This window comes from Lithobates pipiens, unplaced genomic scaffold (assembly GCF_037356315.1).
Source record: "Lithobates pipiens isolate NorthernLeopardFrog02 unplaced genomic scaffold, aLitPip1_a1.2 Scaffold_8, whole genome shotgun sequence".
NCBI classification, from domain to species: domain Eukaryota; kingdom Metazoa; phylum Chordata; class Amphibia; order Anura; family Ranidae; genus Lithobates; species Lithobates pipiens.
The window spans coordinates 298653872-298667332 of NW_027507903.1; the positions used below are offsets into that span (position 1 = coordinate 298653872).

The window sequence follows — 13461 nt, forward strand, 5'->3', positions numbered from 1 at the left end:
GTAAAAGAATGCATGTGTATTTAAATACACAAAAATCAACTGAGCCATTGTTCATATTGTTTCTTCTTCGATAATTACTTTGTTCATAAAGTTTATTACTTTATTAAATAAATAATAAATGCACTTTCTTCACTTTCAAAAACTAACCACACACTGTGATGTTCTTTACACTCTGATGCAACCATAATTGAACACAATCTATATAGCCAATTTTCCCTCATACATTAAATATATACTCATTTAAAGTCTCATAACTCTGATAGGGGTTGTGTAGACTTTGAGTGTCCTCTGAGTTGTTCTTGAGAAGACTGGAGACATCATTTAGCGGACTCCACAGAAGATAGCGGTCACCAGAATTCATTGGAGAACATTCTTCTGTTTGAGACTTTGGTATTGAATATGGGTTTTCTGGTGCATCTTCTCTTTTTGGTATCCGACCAATGACAAATGTCACTAAATTCAGTATTAGCTCTAGGAACTCAGCCACTGTGCAAACAGACACTCCAATCCAAAGGCCCACCAGACCTCCTATACTAGAAAACAGGTCCACCAACTACAAGACAGAGAAAAACCATATACATTAAAATCTAACTAGAAAGCACAGATTTATGCAGCTCTGTATCCTTTAATAAACCATTCATTTTTTTTTTTTGTAAATGCAGCAGCTCTCTGTGAGGGAAATCGATAAAGAGGAGGGGCCAGGAGCACCATCCGGGGACCCCAGAAAAGGAGGATCAGGGCCACTCTGTGCAAAACCCTTATTACAGATTACAAATTAGGACATTACAGGAGGCTGTAATAGAGGCAGGCCTGGATACTTTTGAAAGTTGTATATAAAACGATATTGCATTGACTGTATTAAATAGTCTTTCTGTACCTGATTGGAGTTCAGCTTAAACTGAATGCAGACAACTCCTATGTATACTAAATTACCAAAAGCATTAGGACGCCTGCCTTTACACGCATATGAATGTTAATGGCATCCCAGTCTTCGTCCGTAGGGTTCAATATTGATATGAGACTGAAGCTCATAAATCCAGAAGGTCTCTAGACCGGAAACCCCTCTGGTCATGGCACCCCCTTTTTGCCATGACCAGAGGAGTCTCCCATATAGAGACCTTTTGGATTTATGAGCTTCAGCCCCACTCTCTGTTTGGAATGAACGTGGAGTGGGACATTAATGCTTACATTAATGAATCCTAATCGGGTTTTGGTTGTTAGATCTTTTTTCCATATATTTTCTTATATAATTTGTTATTTTTTTATATGTTTTTTAATCATACTTCTCTACAATTTTTGTGGGTATATATATATATATATATATATATATATATATATATATATATATATAGTTAAAAGATTAAAAGATTCAGAATTTTGGGCTGTGTTTAATTTAATATTTAAGATTGCTGCTATTGATGTAAGGCCCCTTTAATAGAATTCACCTTGAATATGTGTCTTACTATTTACTGTATTCTGTCTCCTTTTGGTTTAATTTGAGCTGTTCCTTGCCATCTGAGATGTTATTTATATTACAAACATCATGGAATTGGTCACAGAATTACACGGGATTTGTTTCTCTTTTTTCCCTTTTTCATTATTAATTTTAATCAGTGGGTTTTTAGTGGGTTCAGAGTGAGGCTTTGGCATTTTATGTAACTTATCCATAGAGTTGAATTAATTCTTATATGACCCCTTAGGTCCCTTAGGTTGAGTTAAAATCATCTGGTAAACCTGCATCTGTTTCGGTGGTGGTGCTGTTACACTGGTGGTTTCAAGTTCCATCTTTATTGTCAACATGGTGGTTTAAATGATCTTCAAGGCTCTGGTTAAACACTGGGGACTGTATAACATTTCTCATGGACATATCTATATAAACTTTGGATTTATTTCTGTAATTATTCATATGGCACTATTTATATGTGATAATTGGTGTGATATAGTTTATGTTATAAGTCTTGTCACTACTCCCTTGATATTGGTGTGATATATAGTATATGTTACAAGTCTATTCACCTGGAATTATTGTATACAGAATTTCTGGCATTAGTTTGGCTATGCCATTAATTCAAACACTTAAGCGCTACACTTTATGCACCGCTTTCTATTTTAAACAAAATTATCTGTTTGTTGTGTCAGCTGCTATTATCTGTTTAGGCAGCGTAGGGTATTTTTTACACTACATTTAAACCTTGTGGACAGCCTTCCCAGAAGAGTTAAAGCTGTTATACTTGCAAAGGGTGGGCCAACTCAATATTGAAACCTGCAGACTAAGCCCTTGTACACACGGTCGGAGAATCTGTCGGAATGTGTCCTATCGGACCGTGTTGTCGGATAATCCGACTGTTTGTGGTATGTATCGGACTGATTCCGTCGGACCAAGTTTTCCAACTTGCTGGAAATATTTTCCGACAAACTGGTCCGATCAGACATACTCCGATCATGTGTAGCCTACTCCGATGGACAAAGTGCCACGCATGCTCAGATCAAATTCCTAGATCAAAGCTATTGGCTACTAGCCTGAACGTAGTCCTGTCGTAATGAAATAACGTCATCACGTTATGTACAATCGGATTTTCCAACAACTTTGTCCGACCGTGTGTATGCAACAGTTTCGGACAAAATCCGTCGGACAAAATCCGTCGGACAAAAGCCAACAGATTTGGTTGTCAGAATGTCCGACCGTGTGTACAAGGGCTAAGACTGTGATGCCATTAAAGTTCATGTTAAGGGAGGGGTCCCAATACGTTTGGTAATGTAGTGTATAATCAAGATGGCTTCACTGTTCCTCATCAGTGTTAATTTTATCGACTAACATATTTTTATGGACTAAATTAACAATATTTTAGTTGACTAAAATACGATTAAAACTAAAACAATTCAGATGACTTAAAAAAATGTGACTAAAACTAAAATGACATTTTAGCCAAAAGACTAAAATACGACTAAAACAAAAATAGTATTTTAGTCAAAGGACTAAAACTAAAATTGACATCAAAATGAACACTGCATTACCACATAAGAATAAATAGGGTACATCTACTAAGCTGCTGAAAGAAAAAAATATATGAGAAAAATACTTATATTTATTTATATCATTTAATGTTGGTAATATATTCAGGAAATGTGTGCAATGGCATTACAGCCAATAGAGTTTACAGTTTTTTGAGGTTTTGCACTTCTGTTTGTCAAAAAGCAATATTTTTGTTTATGAAACTTTTAATGTCTCAATATGTATCTGAATGTCCTGTTTTTATCCATTTTGTTTGAATAAAATGTTGTATTTTACACTATGTGCAAACTGTTCAGGGTACCAAGATTTTTTCCTCCTTCCCTGTTTGTCACGTGGCCTTAAAAAAAGCAAGCCGCTAGTGCCCAAAAGGCCGCAAAAGCGCAGCTAAAATGCTGCTAAAGCACTGTTAAAATGAACAGTGCTTCAGTGGCTGTTTTTGCAGCAATTCAGTGTGAAAGGGCTCTCATGCATGTTCAAATCTTAATGCTATAAATATTGACATCTTATTAGATTCTTTATTCCAGGAGTATAGAACGAGTTTGGAAATTCAAGAGAAATACTTAAATAATGCATTACAATTTAACTAAACCCATTCGATTTTAGTCTACTAAAATGCGACTAAAACTAAAACAATACAGATGATTAAAATATGACTAACATTAAGGCCCCTTTCACACTGTTGGACCGTTCAGGTCCAACTGTCAGTTTTGACGGCAGACCTGAACGGGCTCTCCATGCTAGTCTATGGATGGTTGGCCCTATGTTCGGATCCGTCGCTAGCGGATCGGATCGGGTGAGATCGGATGAAAACGGACATGCTGTCCGTTTTCATGCGATCTCTCCATAGAAACCAGTGATGCTCAACAAACCTGTCATCCACCGGCTCAGCGGAGATCAACGGAGAGATCTCACGCTGAGCTGGCGGGCAGAGGCGGAATCTGTGCAAGTGGATCCGCCTCGTGAAAATGATTTTGGCATTTTGGTCAGAAGAGTATGTCTAAAACAAAATCAAAATTGCATGTCAAAATGAACACTCTTCTTCACCTGTGTCAGGTAGCTTGTTTCATATCTTACCTGCATTGAGGGCACTTCTTCTATCAGTTCATAATTTAGCTGCTGGTAATAAACCACAAGCTTTACTATATTGTCCCTGATGGAAGAAAAGAATGCATTTTAGGCCATCAAACAGAGTTAATAATAAATAACTTTTAAATCTTCCTATGTAAAATCTAGTAGAGAAAACTCTGTGGGACACCACAGGCTCCACACTGTGGCCTACATTTTAGGAATGGGCTGTGTGGACTAACATTGTGATACATAGCGGAGAGCAGGTAGCAAGATCTGCTCTTCATTATAGTCATCTCCTAATTTTCAGTAAAAGACAAAGCATTGAAGTGAAACATTATTTTTATATTGGTTTACACTACACATTCTGCATTTATGTACTAAAAATAGTGTTTGTTGTATTCATGTTCCACTTAACACATTTTTAGATAGACCAAGTCAAATCACTAGAATGGGATTAATCTTAATGATTCAAAAACACAATATATTACAAATGTTTTTTTGGGAGGAGCTATAGGGGAAGGCAGTACAACCATTCTTGTCATAGGCCTGCATTAAACATATATTCAGAAACAATGCCAATTTAAAATACCAAACAGGAGAACACTAGTAGAGTCTTTAGGAACACCTGATTCATTTGGAATAGCTGCATTTTCCTTTTTCATCAGCAAATTGTGTTTTTGTCACTTTAGTGCTTCTTTTGCTTGTTTAACAATATTGTCATTTAGCAATGCAAAATCCACAAAGCGCAGGATAATGTGTCTTCCTTGTTATATGACTCTAGTATAGATAAGGTTAATGGCTGTTATAAGGTATATGGTGGTTATAATACAAACAGTAATCAAACATCTGTTTTACAACTCATTTGTTTCTTAGCCATTTCTTTCTGTGTCCTAGGCACATGACATTAAAAATAAATGCTTTTTATCCAAAATCCTTATTGGCAGACAGCCTATAAATTAATAAATAATGTTATTTTGTATATCTCTAGTATGATTACACTATGCCTTTTGATTCAATATTTTCTTATTTCTTATTAAACCTTCTTATTCTTATTTTTTATTAAATCTTCTTTTTTTTAAAATATCTTAATATCCTTGGTGGATTTAAAGTTCAAAGTGAACTTGAATCTGACTTGATTTACATATTTTATTGAAATCCGCAGGTGTCTGCAGGGCCGGCGCTACCACTAGGCGAAGTAGGCAGCCGCCTAGGGCGCACTACCACCTAGGGCGCAACTACGGCCTCTGCCCAGTGTGAGCTCCTCTTCTGCTCTCTCGCCCCCCCTGTGGTGTTCCACCGGCGCCACCAATCCCCCATGTTTCCCGCTGAGCGCCCCACCGTGCTCATCTCACAGCACCGCTCCGGGACTCCTTTGCTCCAGCCTGTCCCTCTGGAGCGGCTCTGTGTGAGTGCAGCGGAGGGGCGGGGCTCGGCGGAGATGGGAGCATTGAGAGGTCGGTCAGCTGACCTCCTGCCCGGCGGGGACATCATTGAGCGGGGTTGACAGCGTTGGCCTGGTCCCGGCGGGGATATTATGGAGGCGGAGAGGATGGATGGCGCTGACGTGGCGGAGCGGGTGGACGGCGCTGGCGTGGCCCCGGCGGAGCAGGTGGACGGCGCTGGTGTGGCCCCGGCGGAGCGGGTGGACGGCGCTGGCGTGGACTCCTGAACAATTCTGCACACCCAGTGCGGAGGAGTCGGAGAGGCCCGGATGATGGTCACTGAAGGCAACATCAAAGAGCAGAGGTAAGGAGGAGGATGGATCCATTGAGCTGTATGGAGGGGGTTTGTGTGTGAGTAATGCAGGAAGTAGGAGTCAGGTAGGTCAGTGTGATGTGTGTCAGTGTGATGTGTGTCAGTGTGATGTGTGTCAGTGTCATGTCAGTGTGATGTGTCTGTGTATGTGTCATGCCAGTGTGATGTGTCTGTGTATGTGTCATGCCAGTGTGATGTGTCTGTGTATGTGTCATGCCAGTGTGATGTGTCTGTGTATGTGTCATGCCAGTGTGATGTGTCAGTGTATGTGTCGTGTCAGTGTAATATGTCAGTGTATGTGTCGTGTCAGTGTAATGTGTCAGTGTATGTGTCATGTCAGTGTAATATGTCAGTGTATGTGTCATGTCAGTGTAATGTGTCAGTGTATGTGTCAGTGTAATGTGTCAGTGTATGTGTCATGTCAGTGTAATGTGTCAGTGTATGTGTCATGTCAGTGTAATGTGTCAGTGTATGTGTCAGTGTCATGTGTCAGTGTAATGTGTCAGTGTCATGTGTCAGTGTCATGTGTCAGTGTAATGTGTCAGTGTATGTGTCATGTCAGTGTAATGTGTCAGTGTATGTGTCGTGTCAGTGTATGTGTCGTGTCAGTGTAATGTGTCAGTGTATGTGTCATGTCAGTGTAATGTGTCAGTGTATGTGTCGTGTCAGTGTATGTGTCATGTCAGTGTAATGTGTCAGTGTCATGTGTCAGTGTAATGTGTCAGTGTATGTGTCGTGTCAGTGTAATGCGTCAGTGTGATGGTCAGTGTGATGCGTCAGTGTGATGCGTCAGTGTGATGTGTCAGTGTGATGTGTCAGTGTATACATCAGTGTATGCGTCAGTGTATGCGTCAGTGTATACGTCAGTGTATGCGTCAGTGTGATGGTCAGTGTGATGCGTCAGTGTGATGCGTCAGTGTATGCGTCAGTGTGATGGTCAGTGTATGCGTCAGTGTGATGGTCAGTGTAGGTGTCAGTGTGATGGTCAGTGTATGTGTCAGTGTGATGGTCAGTGTATGTGTCAGTGCCAGTGTATGTGTCAGTGTATGTGTCAGTGTATGTGTTTTCAGGGTATGTGTTTTCAGGGTATGTGTTTTCAGGGTATGTGTTTTCAGGGTATGTGTCAGCGTGATGGTCAGTGTAGGTGTCAGCGTGATGGTCAGTGTAGGTTTCAGCGTGATGGTCAGCGTAGGTTTCAGCGTGATGGTCAGTGTAGGTGTCAGCGTGATGGTCAGTGTAGGTGTCAGCGTGATGGTCAGTGTAGGTGTCAGTGTGATGGTCAGTGTAGGTGTAGGTGTCAGCGTGATGGTCAGTGTAGGTGTCAGCGTGATGGTCAGTGTAGGTGTCAGCGTGATGGTCAGTGTAGGTGTCAGTGTGATGGTCAGTGTATGTGTCAGTGTGATGGTCAGTGTAGGTGTCAGCGTGATGGTCAGTGTAGGTGTCAGCGTGATGGTCAGTGTAGGTGTCAGTGTGATGGTCAGTGTAGGTGTCAGTGTGATGGTCAGTGTATGTGTCAGTGTGATGGTCAGTGTAGGTGTCAGTGTAATGTGTCAGTGTATGTGTCATGTCAGTGTAATGTGTCAGTGTTTGTGTCATGTCAGTGTAATGTGTCAGTGTCATGTGTCAGTGTAATGTGTCAGTGTATGTGTCATGTCAGTGTAATGTGTCAGTGTCATGTGTCAGTGTAATGTGTCAGTGTATGTGTCGTGTCAGTGTAATGTGTCAGTGTATGTGTCGTGTCAGTGTAATGTGTCAGTGTATGTGTCATGTCAGTGTAATGTGTCAGTGTATGTGTCATGTCAGTGTAATGTGTCAGTGTCATGTGTCAGTGTAATGTGTCAGTGTATGTGTCATGTCAGTGTAATGTGTCAGTGTATGTGTCGTGTCAGTGTAATGTGTCAGTGTATGTGTCGTGTCAGTGTAATGTGTCAGTGTATGTGTCGTGTCAGTGTAATGCGTCAGTGTGATGGTCAGTGTGATACGTCAGTGTGATGCGTCAGTGTGATGTGTCAGTGTATACGTCAGTGTATGCGTCAGTGTATGCGTCAGTGTGATGGTCAGTGTGATGGTCAGTGTGATGCGTCAGTGTATGCGTCAGTGTGATGGTCAGTGTGATGGTCAGTGTGATGCCTCAGTGTGATGCGTCAGTGTATGCGTCAGTGTATGCGTCAGTGTGATGGTCAGTGTAGGTGTCAGTGTGATGGTCAGTGTATGTGTCAGTGTGATGGTCAGTGTATGTGTCAGTGTGATGGTCAGTGTATGTGTTTTCAGGGTATGTGTTTTCAGGGTATGTGTCAGCGTGATGGTCAGTGTAGGTTTCAGCGTGATGGTCAGTGTAGGTGTCAGCGTGATGGTCAGTGTAGGTGTCAGCGTGATGGTCAGTGTAGGTGTCAGCGTGATGGTCAGTGTAGGTGTCAGCGTGATGGTCAGTGTAGGTGTCAGCGTGATGGTCAGTGTAGGTGTCAGCGTGATGGTCAGTGTAGGTGTCAGCGTGATGGTCAGTGTAGGTGTCAGCGTGATAGTCAGTGTAGGTGTCAGCGTGATGGTCAGTGTAGGTGTCAGCGTGATGGTCAGTGTATGTGTCAGTGTGATGGTCAGTGTAGGTGTCAGTGTGATGGTCAGTGTAGGTGTCAGCGTGATGGTCAGTGTAGGTGTCAGTGTGATGGTCAGTGTAGGTGTCAGTGTGATGGTCAGTGTATGTGTCAGTGTGATGGTCAGTGTAGGTGTCAGTGTAATGTGTCAGTGTATGTGTCATGTCAGTGTAATGTGTCAGTGTATGTGTCGTGTCAGTGTAATGTGTCAGTGTATGTGTCGTGTCAGTGTAATGTGTCAGTGTATGTGTCGTGTCAGTGTAATGTGTCAGTGTATGTGTCGTGTCAGTGTAATGCACCAGTGTGATGGTCAGTGTGATGCGTCAGTGTGATGGTCAGTGTGATGGTCAGTGTGATGGTCAGTGTGATGCGTCAGTGTGATGCGTCAGTGTGATGCGTCAGTGTATGCTTCAGTGTATGCGTCAGTGTATGCTTCAGTGTATGCGTCAGTGTATGCGTCAGTGTGATGGTCAGTGTGATGCGTCAGTGTATGCGTCAGTGTGATGGTCAGTGTATGCGTCAGTGTGATGGTCAGTGTATGCGTCAGTGTGATGGTCAGTGTAGGTGTCAGTGTGATGGTCAGTGTATGTGTCAGTGTGATGGTCAGTGTGATGGTCAGTGTATGTGTCAGTGCCATTGTCAGTGCCAGTGTATGTGTCAGTGTATGTGTCAGTGTATGTGTTTTCAGGGTATGTGTTTTCAGGGTATGTGTCAGCGTGATGGTCAGTGTAGGTTTCAGCGTGATGGTCAGTGTAGGTGTCAGCGTGATGGTCAGTGTAGGTGTCAGCGTGATGGTCAGTGTAGGTGTCAGCGTGATGGTCAGTGTAGGTGTCAGCGTGATGGTCAGTGTAGGTGTCAGCGTGATGGTCAGTGTAGGTGTCAGGGTGATGGTCAGTGTAAGTTTCAGCGTGATGGTCAGTGTAGGTGTCAGCGTGATGATCAGTGTAGGTGTCAGCGTGATGGTCAGTGTAGGTGTCAGCGTGATGGTCAGTGTAGGTGTCAGCGTGATGGTCAGTGTAGGTGTCAGCGTGATGGTCAGTGTAGGTGTCAGCGTGATGGTCAGTGTAGGTGTCAGCGTGATGGTCAGTGTAGGTGTCAGCGTGATGGTCAGTGTAGGTGTCAGTGTGATGGTCAGTGTAGGTGTCAGTGTGATGGTCAGTGTATGTGTCAGTGTGATGGTCAGTGTAGGTGTCAGTGTGATGGTCAGTGTAGGTGTAGGTGTCAGCGTGATGGTCAGTGTAGGTGTCAGCGTGATGGTCAGTGTAGGTGTCAGTGTGATGGTCAGTGTAGGTGTCAGCGTGATGGTCAGTGTAGGTGTCAGCGTGATGGTCAGTGTAGGTGTCAGCGTGATGGTCAGTGTAGGTGTCAGCGTGATGGTCAGTTTAATTGGCAGTGTAGGTGCCAGGTGGGTTGGTGTAGGTGCCAGGTGGGTCGGTGTAATTATCAGGGGGGTCAGTGTAGGGGTTTAGTGTGATGTGAGTAGTGCAGGAAGTAGGAGTCAGGTGGATTAGTTTATGTGTCAGGGGGTCAGTGTAGGGGTCAGATAGGTCATGTGTAGCAATGGCAAGGTAAGGTGGAGTCATGGGCGCAGCCGGGGGGGGGGGGCGGCAAAATTAGGTTTTCGCCTAGGGTGTCAACGATCCTTGCACCAGCCCTGGGTGTCTGGCTTGGTTTCTTCTTTGCTGGTGGGAAATAAATTAAATAATTAAATAATTCATGTAATATGTTACTGGTTTCCAAAAAAGTGTCAGTTAAGTGTCCGATTTGTCTGCCGCAATGGCGTAGTCTTGCTAAAACTCGCTGATCACTGCCATTACTAGTAAAAAAATAAATAAATACAAAATTCCATAAGAACATCCCATAGTTTGTAGACACTATAACTTAGCCGCAAACCAATCAATATACACTTATGCCGCAGACAGCCTATAAATTAATAACGTGTGGCAGGGGGCTTATCAGAATCTGGGAGCCCCCTTTAATAAGGGGGCCCCCAGATCCCGGCCCCACACCCTATGTGAATGACACGTGATTGGTGTGTGAGCTCAAGCAGACTTTTTCTTCCCAAAAGTCTGGCGTACTTAGAAAGAATACTTGCTTCAAAATTGTCCGCCGGACTGGGCTTTCTAGCGGACTATCTGCTTGTCTGTGTGCTAGTCTTTCCAAATGAATGGACTTGCCCACATACGGACTAACGTCCGTTCATTTTGAACGTGACTTCAGGTACGACGGGACTAGAGAAGGAAGTCAATGTCGCCGCTTTCATTGGCGAGATTGACACCTTGCAAGCCCCGTTGCCTGGTATGGGTTTTAAGGGTAAACCTCTATGCCAAAAAAATGCCGTGGGGAACCCCCAAAGTCCATACCAGACCCTTACCTGAGCACGTAGCCTGGCCAGTCAGGAAAGGGGGTGGGGATGAGCGAGGGCCCCCCCTCCTTAACTGTACCAGGCCGGATGCCCTCAACATGGGGGGGTGGGTGCTTTGGGGAAGAAGGGCCCCCCACCCCAATGCACCTTGTCCCCATGTTGATGAGGATAAGGGCCTCTTCTCGACAACCCTGACCGTTGGTTGTCGGGGTCTGCGGGTGGTTATCGGAATCCGGGAGCCTCCTTTAATAAGGGGGCCCCAGATCTCTGCCCCCCACCCTATGCAAATGAGTATGGGGTACATCGTACCCCTACCCATTCACCTGAGGGAAAAAGTGTCAATAAAAAAACATACTACACAGGTTTTTAAAGTAGTTTATTAGGCAGCTCCGGCGGGGTCTTCTTCAAGCTTCGGGGGTCTTCTTCCGACTTCTCCACACTTTCCAGTTCTTCTCACCGGGCTTCTCCTCGTCATCGCCGTTGCTGTCTTCTTTTTCTTCTTCTTCCTTCTTTTGTTCTTCCGATGTTGACACGATGCTCTCTCCTGCTGTAATGCCATGGACATGGTGCGTGGCGACATATATAGGCATGTATACCTCATACTCATTCACATAGGGTGTGGGGCCGGGATCTGGGGCCCCCTTATTAAAGGGGGCTCCCAGATTCTGATAAGCCCCCTGCCCGTAGACCCCGACAACCAACGGCCAGGGTTGTCGGGAAGATGCCCTTGTCCTCATCAACATGTGGACAAGGTGCTTTGGGGTGGGGGTCCCCCTTCCCCAAAGCACCCACCCCCCATGTTGAGGGCATGCGGCCTGGTACGGCTCAGGAGGAAGGGGGTGCTCGCTCGTCCCCACCCCTTTTCCTGACCGGCCGTGCTGCATGCTCTTATAAGGGTCTGGTATGGACTGTGGGGGGGAACCCCACACCATTTCTTTGGCATAGGGGGTTACCCTTAAAACCCATACCAGGCGACGGGGCTCGCAAGGTGTCAATCTCGCCAATGAAAGCGGCGACATTGACTTCCTTCTCTAGTCCCATCGTACCTGAAGTCACGTTCAAAATGAATGGACTTTAGTCCATGTGTGGGCAAGTCCATTCATTTGGAAAGTCCGGTGGACCTCAGCCAAAAGTCCGGTGGATTGTCCGCCAGACTAACTCCGCCGGATAGTCCGATCGTGTGTACGGGGCTTTACAGGCGGTCCCCGGGCTACAAACAAGATAGGGTATGTAGGTTTGTTCTTAAGTTAAATCTGTTTGTAAGTCAGAACAAGTAAATTCTTTAAGTGTTGCTCCAGACAAAAAAAATATATTTTCAAGCTTTTTGGATAACATAGGGAAGGGTTATCACCCCTGTAACATTTGTTTTGCTGTCTGTGCCCTGTTAAAAAGATTTCACCTCACTTTCTGTCCCAATGTGATTTTGCAAATTTGGGTTGTTGTGGAAACAAGGATTCATGATAAAGAATCAGTGGAGACACCTTTTTCCTATAATAACACACAAGCAGATTTTCCGTCTGAAAAATCTTGGATGGTCTTTCTGGCGTAATTCTGCTCAAACTTGGCTTGCATACACACGGTCACACAAAAGTTTTCTGAACTTTCGACCGTCAAGAATGCGGTGACATACAACACTACGTCAAGCCGCAAAATGAAGTTCAATGCTTCCGAGCATGCGTCAAATTGTTTCTGAGCATGCGTAGGAATTTTGCGCGTCGGAATTGGTACAGACAATCTGAATTTTTGATCAAAACTTTTTCCGGCCCAAAAAATTGAGAACCTGCTCTCAAAATTTTGCTGGCAGGAATTTGGGTAGCTAAAGTCTGATGGAGCATACACACGGTCGCATTTTCCGACCAACAGCTCTCATCGGTCTTTTGCTGGCTGAATTTCCGATTGTGTGTATGGGGCATTACAGGAGTGAATTTCCCTTCCTAGAGGTAGATTTCCTCTCACTTCTTGTTGTCTCCCTCCGTTTGTAAGTAGGAGTTGTTTGTAAGTCGGATGTTTGTAACTAGGGGATCGCCTGTATTGGGATTTTTTTACTAAAAAACAGGTAGCAGAGTGCATATTGGCTTAAATTGATGAAGAAATTAGATTTCTTACTTACCGTATTTATCGGCGTATAACACGCGCTGGCGTATAACATGAACCCTAAGTTTAGGAGGGAATTTTAAGGAAAAAAACTTTTAGGAGGGAAATTTAAGGAAAAAAAACTTACATTTAAATGCCCATCAATGCAGCCTTGTCAGTGTCCATCTGAAGCCTTGTCAGTGTCATTTGCAGCCTTGTCATGCAGCCTGTCCATCATTGCAGCCTTGTCATTGCAGCCTGCAGCCTGTCCGTCATTGCAGCCTTGTCATTGCAGCCTTGACATTGCAGCCTTGACATTGCAGCTTTGTCATTGCAGCATTGTCCATCATTGCAGCCTTGCCATTGCAGCCTTGCCATTGCAGCCTTATCATTGCAGCCTTGTCCATCATTGCAGCCTTGTCATTGCAGCCTGTCCATCATGTAGTTTGTCCGTCATTGCAGCCTTGTGCATCGCTGTCCCCTCAGCTTTTGTTTTTAAAAATGGCGCCGCCGAGATGTCCTTCGTATCTCGGCGGCGCCTGGAAGTTCTCGGCGGCTTTCGGCCGCCTCGGCCGTACTCGGAGGCTTTCGGCTGC

The 13461-nt window shown here is 44.2% G+C and overlaps 1 protein-coding gene across 1 annotated transcript in view; it reads right to left on the reverse strand.

Moving 5' to 3' along the window:
- Positions 1 to 217: 217 nt before the first annotated feature.
- Positions 218 to 13461, reverse strand: part of LOC143960672 (epithelial sodium channel subunit alpha-like) — a 70190-nt gene continuing 56946 nt past the window's right edge. Inside the window, exons 9-10 of the mRNA XM_077469471.1 lie at positions 4088 to 4163; positions 218 to 553 (exon numbers count right to left, since the gene is read on the reverse strand). Of these exons, the coding sequence (XP_077325597.1) occupies positions 218 to 553; positions 4088 to 4163 (412 nt within the window). The remainder of the gene's footprint in view (positions 554 to 4087; positions 4164 to 13461) is intronic.